Consider the following 13979-nt stretch of genomic DNA (forward strand, 5'->3'; position numbering starts at 1 on the left):
TGTCCATAATGGAAAGAGAGAAGAGGGCCGGACAAAATTGCTAAGGGGGGCAGATCCAGCCCTCGGCCCGCAGTTTGCCCACCTCTAAACAGTTAAGACATTGCTTAGTGCTAATTGTTTTAGTTTTTCAATAAGCTATTTACAAGTGAAAAAAAAAAATCTAATTTCCCCTTGTTTGTTTTGTTTTAGTTAAAGCTCAATAAATCAGGCTGGGAATTAGACATTTAAAAAAAAAAATTGCTCTGAAAAAAAACCCTGTTAGGTCTATGACTGGAATGTTTGGAGTCTGTAGGAGCTACTAAAGTGGACATGTTGAGGATTTCATTCCAATAGTGGAATGAAACGAGTCCTAAGGTTTTCTAACGTCTGCATGTGGACACAAATATGTCCATATGTCCAAGTATTTGTGAAGTGTGGGAAAGCGGCCAGTGCGGCGTGATGTTAAAGGAAATCTCCGGCTCACTCGCGACAAAACGTCATAAAACAAGCAGCAAAGGGTGAGCTTGGTCTTTGATCAACTCTGACCTTAAAACTAAAATGTTGTGGGCGAAAACTAGCTGAAAAGTCTCATCATTGACCGCGGCGTGAAAAATCAATGTTTTCCTCTGCCGTGTCTCGCCTTAATGAGGTGGACACAAAACAGCGCATTTGCATTCTCAAAATGAAAAGCAAGGTAGTTTTTTTTTCTTCCCCATTCTTTTTTTCAGAAATCAATTTCACCGGAGTCAAACCAAAATAATCTCTTTCAAATGAACATGAAAAGAGCTCTTGTGCAGACACCCATCTAGAAAATTAGTTTCCAAAAACCACCAACAAAACATAAAGCCAATATTTCGCTCTTTGAAGCTGCACCGTCCAAATATTGTCAAATAATTATTTTTGTGTGTGTGCGTGTGTTTCAAATTTGCCTCAACAATTATTCCACCAGACAAAGAAGCAGCCAAGAAAACTGGGTTTGAACTGCAGGGGTCAGTTTAGAACCGCATCTCCTAAAGGCATTGACAGACTTTTTTTTTGTGACAAACTAACTCAAAGTGCACTCTTTTGGTCATGTAAATACACAAGAGTGGGAGGCTAATTGTGCACATTAGCGAACACAGTGTTGAATAACCCGAGGACAGCGCATTAATTGCAGTACAAGGCCCCGGGCCGCTGTCACTGCCGAAGCCATTCTTGCTTGAAATTGACTTTATGCTTTTATTGACATGGCTCCCACATTAGCGCCTCTTCAACGACTGTTTGTATTACCGCCCGCACAGACGGCGCCGCTCAGTGCAAACCACCATTTTCTCTTCTTGAATTCATTTATTGATGTTCATTGTAGTCTCTTGTTTGGAAATAGAAGAAAATAGTACAGAGCTTGCCCTTAGGAAATCCTGCGCATTCAGAGCTGCTTCTGTGCAATTACGCCGAAGTTTCTGACAGCAATGTTTTTGATCCAAAGCAGTAGAAAAGATGCGGGCGCGGTTTCCACCCGGTTTACACATCATTTAGGTCTATTTTTAAACCTTTCGCAAACCGGTTCAGTCCTAATTTGACCATCATTTTGAGAGGGAAGGCAAATCTGACTTCAAGGCTCAGTCAGCGTGCACAATTTTCAAAGGTAATTTCTCTCAAAATCCGTGATACCCTTTTGTAGCAGTTGAGATGGCGCACGTACCTGACTCCGGTGCATGTGCTGAGAGCCACCCAGGACTCGGGATGCCCCCTCACGCGGCCGTGGTAGAAGCAGTGGTCCTGAAACACAACAGTCGCAGAGATCAATAGTCCATCTCCACCTGAAGAGTGCGCGCCCCAACAGCTGGTAATAGCGCCATGATAATATTTGTGTAGACGAGCCCAGAGAGCGGCCGATGGCCAATCGATGCGCGCAGTCAATTCGGCTGTCTGAGGCCACGAGACCAGACGGCAAAGTCACTGCGGCCTCTGAGCAACCGGACGTCAACTTCCTGTTTGAAGATCTGTGTTCGAGCGACTCACCTTGAACTATAGATTTGAAAAAGGACAAATGATAAAGTGGCTCTTCAAAATATATAGATTTAACTGTGTTGTTAGCGCAGGACAGCAAGATATTATATTCAGATCACCCGTCTCTTTATGCCTCTGACTGTCATTCCCTCCATGTTTTCGGGATTGATCTCTTGCAAGTTGTAGCTATGTCTCCAAAAGGTATGGGATGAGACATTCCCAAAACTTTTCTGGAAAGCCAAGAGTCCTTAAAGTCTCATATTTTCTTTTTCCAGAACTAAGATTTCTGGGTCTTCTTCGCACATCTTCAGAGATGCTTAGGTCAGGACGACAGACCGCACCTCTTAATGCGATGTAGTGGATTCTCAGGTGTGTTTAGGATCATTGCTCATTAGTAGAAGACATTTGCTTTTTAACTTTAACAGCCTTTTCCCAGATGCTGTTACATTTTCTTTCAGAATTTGCTGGAAATTAACTGAATCCATCTTGCTTATTTCTGGAAGTCTTTTGTAAGGATGAAAGAATGGATACTAGAATTGAAACCCTGTAATTACTGTATTTATTGACTCATGGACCAGCTTAATCGTTCCAACCCAGAAGTCTCATCGGAGCAACAACAGGTGAGACTTTGGAAACTTGTTCTACAGTTTCTGTTTGGTCGAGTGTACTTTAACCCAGCACAAACATACACAGCAGAATGTTTGGCTTAGATGATTTCTGTCTGAAAACAGTGCCTTTGAGCCCAACCCTAGTCATAAACGTGACATATAAAACGTCCAGAAAGATGTCTGCTTAGTCCTTTGACTGTGAACTTGTACTATGTACATGTGTCTGTGTAAACAGATGTCTATACATATTCAAGCGGCACAAAACAGATTTACTCTTTTTATGCCTCTCACATAAATTCCAAGTGCAAATTTGCTGACATTTGTCAGGAATTTGCATACAGTATTTCTCCACGCAAATGTAAATCTGTGTCACAAAGCTGAATATAAAGTCACTCTTCGCACACATGCATGAATACTAAACTCACAGGCTGTTTGTGGGTCGCCCTTTCATGATGAATTTGCCAAAAAAAATGTCTAGCGAGCACAACTTTTACCTGATCCGAAAGAGAATGTTTTCCTCGTCTCACCTTGACTCTTGAAACACCATTTTATTTCCCGTGTTCAATTTGGTTTGATTTCATTATGAACTCATCTACATAGCGTTATTATTTATCCCCCCCGAATTCAATTAAGCCTGCCTCAGCGTACAGCCTGGTCCAGTGATAGTGCTCCGTGTCTCTGTCAGCTTAGCCGAGCGTGTAATAAGCTCATTCAGTGAACAGCGGCGGCATCAGCGGCGCCGAGCTTCAGCCAACGTCAGCTGTCAAGGAGAGAGCGAAGCGGAGAAGAGAGAGACCCTACCTTCCCCGACTTACTCCCCATTCTAACACCCGGATCAGCAATTAGTCCAGCCCCTATGTCCCATGCTCCAGTGGGCTTTGTATCGAGAGTCGGTGAGAAAACAGGTAGAAAAGGTAGATGCAATTGTTCGAACGTCAATCAAGTGTTAAAAGGACTTCTTGACTGGCAGAAACGCTGAATAATTAACATTCCGCACATTTGCATTGCACTAAAAAGCCATGACATATGTGCCGTCAGTTCCTTTTTCTAGTCTACTCGAGCCCCAATGGCCGGGTTTTATGCGAGAACGAGAAACAGCACAGATTTCTGCTGAATCAACAGGTGAAGCACTCGAATCAGAGGAGACAGAAGTCATAAAGTTTGCTCCAAATGATGGAGGGGAGGGGAGGTTGTAACAAGAATCTCTTTTGAGGCGATAAAGAAACATCTGTTCGACACCAAACTTGCTGGAGAAATGGTTTGCTGTGATGAGGACGACTTTAGATGCTCCAGCTTTCGAAGAAAAAAAAAAAAAAGTAGCAAGTGCCGGCCGGCCGGACTAATCCTGACTTTCTGACTTTTCTAGATGTTGATCCTGGGACAAACGGCCAGAGTAGTGTTAGCCATGGTTTCTCTGACTACGTTTACTCAGCTCCAAGTTTTAATTTGTCTTTAAGAGCATCTGATTTCCAACAAACGTTTCCTTGTAGCATTCAGGCGCTTGATTAAACATGAACAATACAACAAACGGCAGCAACGGCGTCATCTCATTTACTTCATTATAAACTGCAATGTATCTAATTAGCATTGTAACCTAGGCCCTCAACGACTTGTGCTGTTGATATTACTGGATTGACTCAAAGAACTAGAACAACAGTGTTTTCCAGAGCCATTATTCAATTATGAAGCCGCACAATGGAAGAGCGTTCGATAATTAGCACTTATTGCTGTTGACGATGTGTCATTTGCAGAACAATAGGAGCGTTCTTTTGTTTGGGTCGAGCTGATGAATTCAATCTTCTCCGCAGGACTTCCTGCTGGAAACAATGAAGTAGGAGTTCAATTACTCGTCATTAAGGCTGATTACAATGGAATGTAATAGGTTTAAAAGATGTTGAAGATACAGACTACAGAACTTAGTTTCGTGAAGGACCAAAGCGGCTCATTATTACTGGCCCAAGGAGATCAGATTCATTTTATTCACGTGTCATTGTTCCCGTTGTGATGTTGAAGAAGAGTTCTGTGTGCTCCTGGAGAGGCGAGGTGAACAGCACTGAACATGGAGGAAGCTTAGACTCTTCTACAGCATTCTCTAAATTATTATGCAAATGATATTTTTCTGATAATTGTCAACTCAAATGACAGTCAGCGTAATTTTCAAGTATTTAACTGTTAGAGGATCATTTGAATGTGATTGGAAAAAACCTCCCGATGATATTAATTATGTATTAATATAATAAACATATAATAAACAACTTAAAAGGTGCTGTTCCAAATTAATTTCAATACACTTTATACATTGTAAAGAACTGAAAATGGTCATATGTTGAATATGCAGCATTAGGAAAATCAAAAGCTATTTCAATCAAAAACATCTTAAGGAGACTCCAGAGGCACCAGCAGCTTAATCTGATGTATTTGTCTGGCAGAAACCGTCCTCATTGTGCCTTTATCTGCACAACCCTGTGTGTGCTCTGAATCAGCCCCAAATCTCTTAACAGTACGATGATTTCACTTAATCATTCACGAAATATTGAAGGTTTTCATACCTAGTCAAAGGCATTCAACTATTTCACGCTTTTCATCAGCAGAGAGATCCTTTTTCTTTCCCTTATTTCTTGAAAATGATGATCTGCTTCATAATGTGGAACGTTCTTCTTCAGTAGTTTTTTCCCTTAACTGGGCTTAACCTGAAAACTAATCATGATGTCATTGATCCAAAGAGCCCTGAGACACAATACCATCCATTTTATTGAAAACCTTTTTTTTTTTTTTTTACCTTTATGGCACTGAAATACAATTTGCAATAAAAATTTCGAACATACTGTATTGTTGGTGTTCATTGAGGACATGGCTGAAGTTTCCTCTGAAGTGAACACAAACGGGTAAATCAGCCCAGAGCACCGATTGTAAGAATCCCCCCACTCACTGGATTCAACTTTTAGTGGCAATGGCTTTTTACACAAAGTTTTCTCTACTTTGTCTGAAGGCTGGTGTCACCGTCTCTTCTTCTAAATGAGAAAAATTGGTTTAAAGTGGCCGACTGGATTCAGATCAAATTATTATCCTGGCAATGAGGGAGCACTTTCCGGACTGCAATTAGTGTGGAGGCTCTCTGTTCACTCTGAAAGTCTGCTGTAATGGACAGGTGCAACGCAAACCTCTCTGTCTGGACTTCACTGAGACAGAAACAGAAAGTTCTTCCACTCGATTAGATTAACACCTTTGGACACTTTTAATTGTGTAAAAGTTTGCCTAGTTTCTCACACAATTCGTTTTTTTATATTAGTGAGGAATAAATCACTAATATAAAAAACGAATTGTGTGAGAAACTAGGCAAACTTTTGGTCAAAAATCTACATTTAAGTAAATAGTTTAGATTAGGACTGGGCAATAGGTGCATTGAGTTGCCTTGTGTACGTACTGCACGGTATAAATAAAGTTGCCTTGCCTTAATGGGTGCCATGAAATATAGGCGCTAAAGCTGGCGAAGACTTTGACTGTGGCTCCTCCTGCTGGCAGCTATAGGAATAACTTGATAAAAAACGTTCTGTTTTGATCTACAGCGTAGTTTATAGATTCAGCACGTCGTGATAAACACACACTTAGCGACTCAGGACTGATATAATGTTGGATTATGGGCTTTAAAAATGTGGAGGACAGTTTTTGGTTCAACAATGACGCCATTGTAAGCAGGAAGCACAGTACGAGGCGCTGACACTGTAGAAGAAGAAACAGCTAAATTCTACAGCTTTACGGGAGGTTTACTCAAAACTGTAAATGTAATGAAATACTGTAAAGAACAAAAAGAGGAAAAGTGATATGTCCTGGAACACAGCCTAATTTTTTAATTGCGTAAATATCATTCAAGGGAGTTCTGTAAAGTCGCCATTTTCTTCTCATATACATTATTATATATCAAGTTTGCACTTTAAGCAGAACTACTGTGAAGAGTCAAGTCGAGACAAATTAGAGCTTCTAAAATATAGGAAAAACTGGATTATCCACATTTAATTTACACATAGTTTTCTAATCTCAAGAATTCTCGTATATATTTTGAACGTTTGACCAAATCAACAGCAGCAGCAAGTCGGCACAATTCTACCTCTCGCTGTGCTTAAGCTTGTCCGGCTCATTCCCCTGTGGAGATGTGATTGCCGGTGTCTGTTTGCGCGATGATGGAACAGGCTCTTCTCCACCTGCCCACTCAGAGCCGTCCAACACATGGTTTGACGCGCAGCCCATGGCACTCGGTTAAACACCACTGAGCTACGGCACGGCGGACCACGTCTGAATGGGAGTCACTGGGATTCACGGAGGCCGGTCTCAAACCTGTCATTTACGGTCGGTCGTGCGGCTGGCGAAATGATATAAACAAATCCAGAGCTGTGTCTTAGATACCTATTTCAAATTCAGAACGGCTGTCGACCCTGCCACTCAGCCATCTAACATGATATTATACCCGGCAGTGCTCGCTGAAATGACTGGATCTTGTTGTTGTGGAGTAAAATAGAGAAGAAACAGTTTCCCTCCCTGCCAAAGCTATTATTGTTTATACATGCTTTAAAACATATCTCTATTTCTACATTAGCTTGATGAGTCAAGTTTGTTTATGTCTTGGCAAAACAAATTGTATGTACTAAGTAGCGTTTGCTTTCTCTTTGTGCATCAGCAGATTTAATTATGAGCATGTTGAACACAACCTATCAGCGTTGCCGCAAATATAACACATTTCATTGTCGTGAAACTGAATGGAGTGCCAAAAGTAAAAATCTAATTTATAATCTCAGTAGACTTCAAAACATTTTCATATTAAGGGTTTAAAATAACGAAAACCTCGAGGACATAGACACATCATTTCATAGCACAAACTGATAAGCCTCCATCATGCTTTTATTTTAACTGAGTGAATGTTCTCCAGTCAAGCATTACAGTGTAACCCCTCATTTGAATAGCTAAGACCTACACAACTAACCCAAGCTTCTTCCTCATTATGATTGTCATGGTTTTTTCCTCGTTGTTTATCACGTTTTATCACAAAAACGACTAAAACAAGGAAGAAGCTTAGATGAGGACCTCGCCATTTTTGTTTCTGTAAAAACATCCTTTATTGATCTCACAATGGAGTTATTAGTCCTCGAAAAGCTTCCGGTTTTGAGAAAAATAAATCAATTCAATTCAAGTATCTCAGTTCACCTCCCTGAATCACCACTTAAAGTTTATTTTTGTTTTCTTCAGCGGAACAGCTGTTTACTTAGAAATTTCTATCTCCCAAGGACTGCTTTCACTGCTTTCAAGATCAGGTCGTCCTTATGTGACTGTGTTTATATTATATAGCATTCACCTCTCATTTTCAATTTTAACTGGCTCCATTTTCTAAACAAACTGACATATTTAACAGGGTTATTGTCAAATCTGTTCAAGGCATTTGTCATCGTGTCATGTTGAGGCCAATCGATAAAAAAACAGCCTTTTCAGTCACGAACACAAACCTGTTTCTTTAACTTAACCACAGAAATACACAGAGTCTATTTGTAAAAGCTGTGTAACTCTGAACACATTAGCCTTGGTAATATAACTTAGAATAACAATAAAGAATCATGCACACAACAAGAAAATGCCTCCAGGTAAAGTTGTGATACATTATAGATACAACAAAAATAACCAGCAGAATTTAACCTTAAAGTGAATTAAGCATCATATACAGGCACTTAAGAACTTAATCCAGTATTTTAGGCCGATGAAAATGCAAATCCAACCCTCACGTAGTACTTTTACTCTTCCTCAGTCAGGGAGGCAGACTATCTAAAGTACTTACAGTGAGATTGTGGCTGGACAGCGTCACCGGCCGGCCCTCCTCCGTGTAGTAGGTCTCTGTGAAGTCCGCACTGAGGAGCTCCCTGCAGAAGAGAGAAGAGATTGAGCGTTTAACTTGGATGACTGAGGGAAAATGGGGTATTAGCAGGAGGTTTCAATGAAGAAAGTGGCAGTTAAGGCTATTACTGACAAAATTGCTCCCGGCCACTTAGATACCCCGTTATTGAATATTTGAAACGGTCGTGACATTCTTCCTTTTGAACTCATGGGGCGCTGTTACTGCGTTTCTCATACATGTGTTTCTGTCTCTGGCTTGCATCAGTCTTGTATAATGCAGTGATACAATAGATTGGCCAGAAGATCCTTGGCTAGAACATTGTTGCCATGTCGCTAAGCTAATAACATTAGCTGATAACATTAGCTAATCCCATTAGCCTGACAAGTGATGGACAGCAGATGACTCAACGGCTCAGGACAACAATGAGTCCTTCCTGCGGCGAGAAAAACAACCCTGGCAGGAGGGTTTCAGACTACTGCAGATTGGACGTTTTATTGGTCTGTGTAAAAGTGATTTGTAAATTTCAATAAAAGTTGTAGCGCCATCCCAAAGTGTTCATTAAGTTAGGGCTGAGACATCAATAACTCGTTATGGGCAGCCAGTCTATAAAAACACTGGAATGAATCGTCTTTGTTTTCCATACTGATCACACTGTGAGCCAACACTCTGCCGAGTCCCTAATCATCCTATTGATCTCCCAACATCAGTCGAGACAACCACAAAAGTAAGTTTAGAGAGGCAGTCCTAAAGAGCTCTGTGAGACTGGAATACAAGATGAGAAGTGTTAGGCCTATATGTTAATGGTATCTGATGGTTCGGCTGCAGGTAAAGGCTTGTCCCAGTTACACTGTGGGGAGCTTCATTTAAAAGTAAGAGCACTTTACAATCACAATGCTGGGATAATGCCTTCACAACAGGGGCTGACAGTTTGATGAAATTACAAATGCACTTGCATGTTGCATATGAAGCCCCTGAGGTTGCCACAGCCCGGGGCCTGCACTGTCTTCAGTCTCCTTGATGTAGCCTTGGTGCTTGTTGCCAACCACTTTCAAAAACACGGGAGCTGTGTCAGCAACTGTTGATGTCTTTGAAGTTGCATCATTCTCCAAGCTGCACATCGGCCTGTACTCATGGGGTTTACTGTCTGTATGAAAATGCAGCGTTTTATGTACATTTGGAGATAGAACAAATATAGCATAATAATGTTGTTTTGTACAACCCCGGGCAAATAGCATCTATAAGTAAGAGAAACTTATACCTTCCTATATGCTCTTATAAATGTGTTGAACAAGTCAACATAATGTGGGCTGACAAACGTTAGGGTGAAAAAGTATTCCTCTTAAACTCGACACACAGTGACGGCTTGTATTTTTGCTGGAGCTGATAGAACAGCAGTAAATGGGTCTTTGCGTCCTTGTGAAATCAGTTAACTTTAAAAGAAATGCAAAGTCAGACAAAGCTTGGATGATATGCATAGCTTCTCGTTGCCGGCTGACAAGGCCTGTATCATTTTCTGACACTGCTGAGCTCGACGGCAAAAAGCATAATCTCCCCCAAATGAAATGTTGGATCAGCAGCAGCCGCGCCTCTTTCAAGTTGATGGAGCCGGACTTTGATAAGAGATAGACAAAAGAAGGAGAAAACTTCCAAGAGTCTTGATTGTGATGGCATCAAGCTTGATTCATCTGCACTTTCCTTATCTTATGCTAATTGTTATCGCGGCTAGGCAAACTTTCCCTCAACACTTGTGTCCCCCCGTTCTGCACAGAGACGGACTGCAAAGTAGAAGGAATAGATTTGTTGTCACCCCCAAAGGTCAGTGCAAGGAGCCGACACGCTTAACATTCACGCAATCTGGCATTTCTCTCCAAAGGCAAGTATTTCCAGAGAGAATGCTAAGACTGCATCTCAATGTAGACTATATGGGGAAGGTATACTTTATCTTATGGAAATACATCCTTCAACGCTGCTCGACAGGTGTTGATACTCGACATGTGTTTGGGTTCATTCAAATCTGAAATGCAAAATGAGTGTAGAATTTTGTTAGGGGGCAAAGAATCTTTTTTAATGTTGTTTTAAAATGTCATAACAAAATAACAACAGTGTTTATCCAAAAAGAGCGGGTATTATACTTCTGCATACGTAATCTGAAACACATCTTTATTGCAATCACGAGCTCACTGTAAGCCCCTCTCACTGCGCAGCTGTTTTAATAAAGTTTGTGTGGCTGTAGTGAAGCTATGGCAAGTGTTTTTACTCCACGATGAAAGAAGTAAGCTTAGCAAGAGATGGAAAGGTGACGAAAGCATTTCCAGAGCCACTTGAGAAGAATCAAAGATTACACAAAGATGCGCGGGTGGGTCAAAACACAGCTCGAGGTTCAAGTGCTTTATGTGTCATTGTGCAGTTCTGACAGGGCATTACATGTTCATTTTAAATCAAACTAAGGTTCACAACGCACACATCGTACACTGGCATAAAGTAGAAAAAAGATCCACCCCCCTTGCTGTCCTGCAAAGGCCATTCTATAACAAATATAGTGAGTCTATTGTAGCCTGCTGAACTGAAAGGTGACATTCATCTTGTCCGCGGACGGAACAATCACTCGTCAAATGCCAGGACGTCCCTGGATGAGCGCTGGCCTTACGACCGTGGGCTGCCACTGGGACACTACCTTCCTTCCTTTCTTACCTACTGTGTGTGCAGGCTGAAAACGGGTCAGACTCGAACTCGACTTAGCAAAACCACTCACAAACGGGCAAGCACAGAAGAGACAGAAAAGACATGCCCAATCTCCATCTGCTCCCGGGGGTCCTATTGTATTATTCATTGAGGTAAAATCTTAAAACCTGTAGAACATAATCCGGCTTTCTCTCACTTTTTAGCGCCGACATATTACTCTGCCGTTAAAAAGCCTTTCACTTGCACTCTGCAGAGCTAATTTCACAAAGCTGGTGTGTCGGATGTGAATGCATAATGGCTTCAATAGGATTCAGAACTCTATAGAATAACTTAAAACACGGAAATGAACTGGGGACAGCCAGAGAAAATCTTCCAACTGACCTTCAGCAGACAAAGACTCCATTCAGGAAGGCGTGGGTGAAGTTAAATGGGAGGCCTGGTTATTGTAAGTTTGAACGGCAGCACAGTGGTAGTTAGTGCGCTTGCCTCGCAGTAAGGACGTATTAGTGAGGTTATTATTGTCATAACTGCCAATATGACCTTTTACATATTTACACAGTCAACCCAAGTCGATATGTCAAACACAAAAGGTTAAAACAATTGCCTTTTAATCACTCCAGAAACAAACATCACGGCTGATTTCCTAAAAAGATGGTTTTAGAGCAAGAAAGGACCGGCTGTTGACACTGGCATCAAGGCGCACAATGCAGCTGACTGAAATCAGGTCAGAGAGTTGGAGAAGGGGAGGCATTTGATTTGTGCGCCTTGTTTACCGCCTTTGCCGCTCGGCTCGTTTTGCGCGCTACATTTGGAACGTAACAAACGGTGGGAGCTACGATTGAGGGCGCAGAAAGACCGAAATGAAAAAGCAAATCATATTTCACGTTACACTGACTGCCGTCCTGGCCCAGTTTACCTTTGCTGTGTCATTACCTGACGAGAAAGATTCAAACAGTGGAGGGAAACTAGTGAAGAGGCCAGGAGAGGTTGTGCTCTTTCGAACAGACACCCAAAATTATCAACAATATAGTTAGAAAAGTAACAAAAGATGGATAAAACACAAGTGCAATATTTTGAGTGAGAGAATAGGTTCCTGTGACATGCTAAAAGGCTGATATTTATGATAAGAAGGAGGACAGGTTAGTATTCTATGGTCTGGGCAAAGGTCAGGGATGAAATATGTTTTTCTCAATGTGAACCCGATCACATGTGCTGCTAAACGGGCATTTCCGCCCCATTCCTTTACTTATTTTTGTACAGGGAAAGTCCCAACGAGAGAACAAAACTCTTTTCATGAGCACTCAGATTTATACACAAAAAATGGACATGACATAATAAATAAGTCAGTTAAAACAATTACATCTGTGTTGGGAAAAAACATCTAGAGTGCCTAGAGTGAAGTGTCCAAAGTCGAGCGTGAAATTAAGATGCCGCACTTTGCTACTCTTGCAGAGCGTGTTCCTAAAAAGGGCAAGGAGGTGGTATTTTTTCACAATACTCCAGTAATGCTTAAACTTTAACAATCTACACAACAACAACCAACTTGGTCAAACATATGCTACTCCCCAAGAGTTACCACAGGAGGAAACTATCCTGACAAGCAATAATATTCCTTTGGAGCCAGGCATTTAAGTTCATTTTGGACGGTGTAAAGTCCCCACAGGATTCCATACTATCATGTTCTTTCTGGAGCCACCCAAACCACTAGGGGGAGGTATTGCAGCAATGTCGCAGAGAAGTGCTATCCTCACCCAATTTCTTTAAAACAGTGGATCGCTCATAAAGTTATATAAGCCAGAATCCGCCATCAATATAATGACAAATTTCACCTTATCCCGGAAATTCCCGTGAGTGCACTGCCCGCCCCTTCGCTCTTTACCAGTTAACACAGGACAGCAGACGTCAAGAGAAAATCAGTTTCTGCAAAGACACAAAGTCGTCTTCCGGCCACACAGAGAAACAGTGCATTCTTGACTTGTTGGTGCAAATGAACATTTTACACAAATCAATCTTCTGTGCATCACATTTTAATGGCGAACAGTGAACGGACTTCGTGCTCTACCGGAAGTGTCATTAGAACAGAAGTGCCGATCTCTGGTAAAAAAGAGGCAAACGTGGGCAGGATAGAAGACCCTGACTGCACTCTACAGTTCCTCCTCGTGCAAAGGGAAATGAGCCCTTTCCTCGCCACATACGGTGTTGTCTTGCAGGACGCTCGAGCTCATTAAAAAGAGCCAGAGCGTGGGCTGTGGCTCATCGACTGCTCTGATAGTGAATAATTAGACAAACACGCAGCCAGGCCTTCCTGTGGTAGCGGGAGCGCCGTCCGTGAAGCCAGGGTCAAACCTCTATTTCCATAAAGATAAAGGAAAAAAAAACAGTCCGTCGCTCCGGCTGCGGCCAGCTGATGAAATGGTAACTAATGAGAGATAAACAGCAGGAGTCACGGCGGGTGGAGGCAACACACAAGACTGTCATTTTACTCGCAGCTCAGCGGGAAGAGGGAGTCGGCAGCGCAATGATACAGCAATAACAATATGAAAGGGATTGTGACTCGGATCAATCGCAGGTCAAATCCGCCTGTTGCATCTCCGCGGTTTGAAAAGATCTAGGGAAAGGCTGATGGTGTTTTATCAAAGAGGCAGTGAAAAGATGGAGCTACTATCGCAGCAGAAAAGCAGTGCAGAAAACCTTGAAAACAGACATGATATACTACCAAATGTAAGTAAGACTCAGTATCTCAATTTTACAAAACCCTCTTATTGTCCAAAACGTTTTCATCAGTAAAATGACTATTACTCCTGAGTGTGCCCTGAGCCTCGTCACCCTGGGCTGGGAGGAAAACA

General features: G+C 41.8%; 1 protein-coding gene across 1 annotated transcript in view; it reads right to left on the minus strand.

Annotated features, from left to right (window-relative positions):
• Positions 1-13979, minus strand: part of adam19a (ADAM metallopeptidase domain 19a) — a 140885-nt gene that overhangs the window by 38187 nt on the left and 88719 nt on the right. Inside the window, exons 4-5 of the mRNA XM_079580729.1 lie at positions 8395-8476; positions 1661-1737 (exon numbers count right to left, since the gene is read on the minus strand). Of these exons, the coding sequence (XP_079436855.1) occupies positions 1661-1737; positions 8395-8476 (159 nt within the window). The remainder of the gene's footprint in view (positions 1-1660; positions 1738-8394; positions 8477-13979) is intronic.

The sequence above is a fragment of the Gobius niger genome (assembly GCF_951799975.1).
Source record: "Gobius niger genome assembly, chromosome: 21".
NCBI classification, from domain to species: domain Eukaryota; kingdom Metazoa; phylum Chordata; class Actinopteri; order Gobiiformes; family Gobiidae; genus Gobius; species Gobius niger.